Source organism: Engraulis encrasicolus, chromosome 10, assembly GCF_034702125.1.
Source record: "Engraulis encrasicolus isolate BLACKSEA-1 chromosome 10, IST_EnEncr_1.0, whole genome shotgun sequence".
Classification (NCBI taxonomy): Eukaryota; Metazoa; Chordata; class Actinopteri; order Clupeiformes; family Engraulidae; genus Engraulis; species Engraulis encrasicolus.
Window position 1 is genome coordinate 377,111 of NC_085866.1, and position 5,000 is coordinate 382,110.

At 44.5% G+C, this 5,000-nt stretch overlaps 1 protein-coding gene across 1 annotated transcript in view; it reads left to right on the plus strand.

Annotated features, from left to right (window-relative positions):
* arhgef16 (Rho guanine nucleotide exchange factor (GEF) 16) overlaps positions 1–5,000 on the plus strand; it is a 30,718-nt gene that overhangs the window by 13,954 nt on the left and 11,764 nt on the right. The window contains exons 6-8 of the mRNA XM_063209507.1: positions 2,462–2,614; positions 2,931–3,060; positions 4,333–4,407. Coding sequence (XP_063065577.1) covers positions 2,462–2,614; positions 2,931–3,060; positions 4,333–4,407 — 358 coding nt within the window. The remainder of the gene's footprint in view (positions 1–2,461; positions 2,615–2,930; positions 3,061–4,332; positions 4,408–5,000) is intronic.

Sequence of the window (5,000 nt, forward strand, 5' to 3'; positions counted from 1 at the left end):
AGATGACACTAAAAGCATAAACAAAAGCAGGCCTAGCCAGCGATGCAATACAAATGGCGTTTCTTACTATTTCATTTTATTCACATTATACAAACCTCGAGGTGATCTGTCCACCGAGTCCATGGCACATGTGGTAGCAAATGTAGGATTTACTTTCCATTTATTATGACGGTAAATCCATCTGGTGGTCATATTAGGAACTGCATTCTGTATATCAATTCATCCCCACTTCTGTAGATCTAACATTAACAACACATGGATACTTTGATAAGGTCTGTAGGCCTAATGAAACACTGAAATTGCAGTGATGGTTTTCTGTTGTCTAAATACCTCAGTTCTAACCAACTTTGCCTGTGACCTGACAACAAATAGGTGGTGTTATGGTGACAGACAAGGCATATTGGATTGTAGAAAATGTATTAAATAGTAGGCTATTTGGAACATACATCAGATTTCAAGGAGTGAAACTGCTACAGTGGCAAATCAACACAATGATGAAAGACAAGGCATATTGGATTGGATTTAAACAAACTACATTTTGTGATTTTACATTTTCCTTGGTTTGCATGTTTTTAAACTGACCACATTTTGTGATTTTACATTTTCCTTGGTTTGCATGTTTTTAAACTGACCACATTTTGTGATTTTACATTTTCCTTGGTTTGCATGTTTTTAAACTGACCACATTTTTTGATTTTATATTTTCGTTTGTTTGCATGTTTTTAAACTGACTGCATTTTGTGATTTTACATTTTCGTTGTTTTGCATACTTATTCATTTTCGGTGTGGTTTGCTGTCACACTGGCTCATGTTGCTGTGCATCATGTTGCATTGTTTATCATGGTTTGTTTTGCTGTGCTGCTTGATTTTACAGTTGCATGCTTAGATTTGATCTGGGTGATTGGAGTGTGCTGTCCTCATTATGCTCTCTGCCTGCTTGCCTCCTGGTGTCTATTTGGCACTGCAGCAGTTTCACTCCTAGAAATCTGATGTAGCCTATACCTTGTTCCATATACGAATTAATACATTTTCTACAATCCAATACGGCATTTGTATAAACACAGGAGTTTATGCAGTTAGGATTAGGCTACATTAGGCTACATTAGTCCTACACTGCATTTAGCTGACGCTTTCATTTATTAGGCTATGTAAATAAAAATTAAATCAAATACTGGAGCTCACTGCATCGTTGGGTAGGCTATGGCTACGTTTGTTTGACTTGGCACATCTGTTTCAAGAGATATGCCAAACCACGCTAAAATGAAATACAACACGGCATTTGTGTAGGCCTACTGCATCGTAAATGGTTTGGGTAGCCTACTTTTTGTTTGTTACCCAATTTTTAGTGTCTGTTTCAAGAGATCGGCCAAATTGTTTGTAGGCTACACGAATGTTCTGCAAGCCTGCTTTGAGCGAGAGTTGACATTCTTGCTGTCAACCGAAAGCCATCAGAGGGGAGGAACAAGGGAGCCGTTGTAGCCAATCGGAGACGCCAAACGCGGTTGGGCGCAATATCGTCCTGTGTTTCGCAAACTCGCCCCCAGGAAGGGTAGCCGACTCCATCCTGTTTTAGTACACTGCATCTGGATTGGCTGACTCCATCCTGTTTTAGTACACTGCATCTGGATTGGCTGACTCCATCCTGTTTTAGTACACTGCATCTGGATTGGCTGACTCTATCCTGTTGCATCTGTATTGGCTGACCAGTCTAGTTTTTTGTCCAGATATAGATATACTCCCAGCTCAGTGGAGCATTGAAGTGGAGATTGTGAGCAAGTAAGTAGGATCTCAAGAAAATCCACCACCATCTTCTTGGTCTTAAAAGTGTTGAGCTAGCCTGGTCCTGACCATCCCATAATACTACCATCTCATTTCGTATTCGTGGTCTGGAGGTTGTTTGATCTGACGTGATTGCAGGAAGCGGGAGGGCCATTTTTGGAAAAACAGGATAAGTTGTAGAACAAACATGTCTGACGTCTATCTTTGACGATGTAGGACCGATTAACAGACACGTCTGTCTGAACATCCTACCGTAGGATAAAATTACAATGTAGGACACCAATGCACAAAGGGCTCCACCAGACTCCTGTACTCCCCCTTTGTAACTACAGCAATTGCAGTGTCGTCCCAGAACTTCTGCTTGTGGCATGTCTCTGAGTTGTACTAACATCTTATGTGTACAAGGTGAACAGTACAGGACAGGAAAGAGCACTCCTGTACTGCATACTAAAGGTGTGTGTGCGTGTGCGTGTGTGTGTGTGTGTGTGTGTGTGTGTGTGCGTGTGTGTGTGCGTGTGCGTGTGCGTGTGCGTGTGCGTGTGCGTGTGCGTGTGCGTGTGCGTGTGTGTGTGCAGATTTTTCGAGGACCTTGACAAGCGTCACAGACTCCACCCTGTCTAACAGGTGTGTGTGTGTGTGCGTGCGCGTGCGTGTGCGTGTGTGTGTGTCTATGTGTGTGTAGGTTTTTCGAGGACCTTGAGAAGCGTCACAGTGTGCACCCTGTGATCCAGGACATCAGTGACATCGTGTACGACCACGCCACCAACCACTTCCAACCCTATATAGTCTACTGCAGCAACGAGACCTTTCAACAGAGAACACTGCAGAAACTACTGTAAGACACACACACACACACACACACACACACACACACACACACACACACACACACACACACACTACATCGTCTACTGCAGCAACGAGACCTTTCAACAGAGGACACTGCAGAAACTACTGTAAGATATTTTGGCTTGTGCTATGATAAATGCCTTTCAGTCAATCCAAATAAAGAAGTAAAATGTGTGTGTGTGTGTGTGTGTGTGTGTGTGTGTGTGTGTGTGTGTGTGTGTGTGTGTGTGTGTGTGTGTGTGTGTGTGTGTGTGTGTGTGTGTGTGTGTGTGTGTGTGTGTGTGTGTGTGTGTGTGTTTCAGGTCGGGTAACGCTGCGTTTAAGGAGGTCCTCCGGCGTATCGAGGGCAGTAGTGAGTGTGGGGGGCTGCCCATGATCTCCTTCCTCATCCTGCCCATGCAGAGAGTCACACGACTACCGCTACTCATGGACGTCAGTACACACACACACACACACACACACACACACACACACACACACACACACACACACACACACACACACACACACACACACACACACACACACACACACACGACTACCGCTTCTCATGGACGTCAGTACACACACACACACACACACGCACACACACACACACACACACACACACACACACACACACACACACACACACACACACACACACACACACACCACTATCGGTGTGTACAGTGATGTGAACGTGGTGTGTGTGTTCTCTTCTTCAGACTATCAGTGATGTGAACTGTGTGTGCGTGTGCACGATACGATACGATTATTATTGTCAGTTTTTACCGAAATTCTTTTTGCGTCCCTGAGCAACACTCGCTGAAGACAGGACACACACATAACATCACATCACAAGACTATTGCACAACTGACAAAAAACAAAAACAAGACAAAACAAAACAAAACAAAAAAACAGAGGACACAGGCCTATATACAGACATACACGCATACATACACTACATGATACAACCCACATAACTTGAGGATCCTACCACATGGAGTGATAACTCTATGCAGTCTTATGACTGATTTAACAAAAAGAATCGATTGATGTATGAAAGCATGTTTAAGTATGTTGCGTTTGAAGCGGGGAACTCTGAAATGCCTACTTGAGGGTAATGGCTGGTATTCTTGGTAAAGAGTGTGTGTGATGTCAGTAGTCAGTAGCCAGTCGGAGCATGCTTTTGTTATCTGTAGGTTTGCTATGGGCAGCCCAATGACCTTAGAGCAGATTTTAATTTGCCGTTGGAGACAGTGTTGCCAGATGTGTCTGACCAAATCCCGCCCAAAAGCTTCTCAAAAACCGCCAAATTGCGCTAAATTCCGCCCAAATTCAACAATTTACATTGACTTCTATGGACCCAAAACGACTGAAAAACCCGCCAAATGGCTATTTTTTTCCCGTTTTTACCCGCTGACGCTCATCCCAAGTAGCGGGCACCCACCCAATCTGCCAACACTGGTTGGAGATTTGCTTTATCTTTTACAGAGAGGCTTTTATACCAAGCTGTACTGCAGTAAAGCACAACGCTCTGGATCACAGATGTAAAAAAGAAGTGTGTGTGTGTGTGTGTGTGTGTGTGTGTGTGTGTGTGTGTGTGTGTGTGTGTGTGTGTGTGTGTGTGTGTGTGTGTGTGTGTGTGTGTGTGTGTGTGTGTCTGTGTGTGTGTGTGTGTGTCTGTGTGTGTGTGTGTGTGTGTGTGTTTTCTTCTTCAGACTATCTGCCAGAAGACTCCTGATCAGACGGCTGAGTACTTCGCAGCCTGGTGGGCACTCAAGGCAATAAGTAAGGTGAGGTCACACACACACACACGTACGCACGCACGCACGCACGCACGCACACACACACACACACACACACACACACACACACACACACACACACACACACACACGCTGTCTGGTGGGCACTCAAGGCAATAAGTAAGGTGAGGTCACACACACACACACACACACACACACACACACACACACACACACACACACGGTAGAGAACCACGAGTGTAATGTGTGTGTGTGTGCGTGTGTGTTTTCTCACCGTTTTTAAAGACTGGGAAGAAACTTTAAAGAAACTGAGACTTTAGAAAAGTTTATTGAAGCTGTCCGACTTTGTCATTATGTCAACCAGAGAAAGCAGATAGCTTTGAAGATACCTTGAAATTTCAATAAACGGATGGTAAATGGACTGCATTTATATAGCGCCTTTCCACTCCTTCGAGCACTCAAAGCGCTTTACATTGTATTCCTCACATTCACCCATTCACACACCGGTGGCCGTGGCTGCCATGCAGGGTACCACCTTGCCACCAGAAGCAACTTGGGGTGAATTATTTTGCTCAAGGACACATTGATGGGGGTCATGCAGAACGGGGCTTGAACCTGCA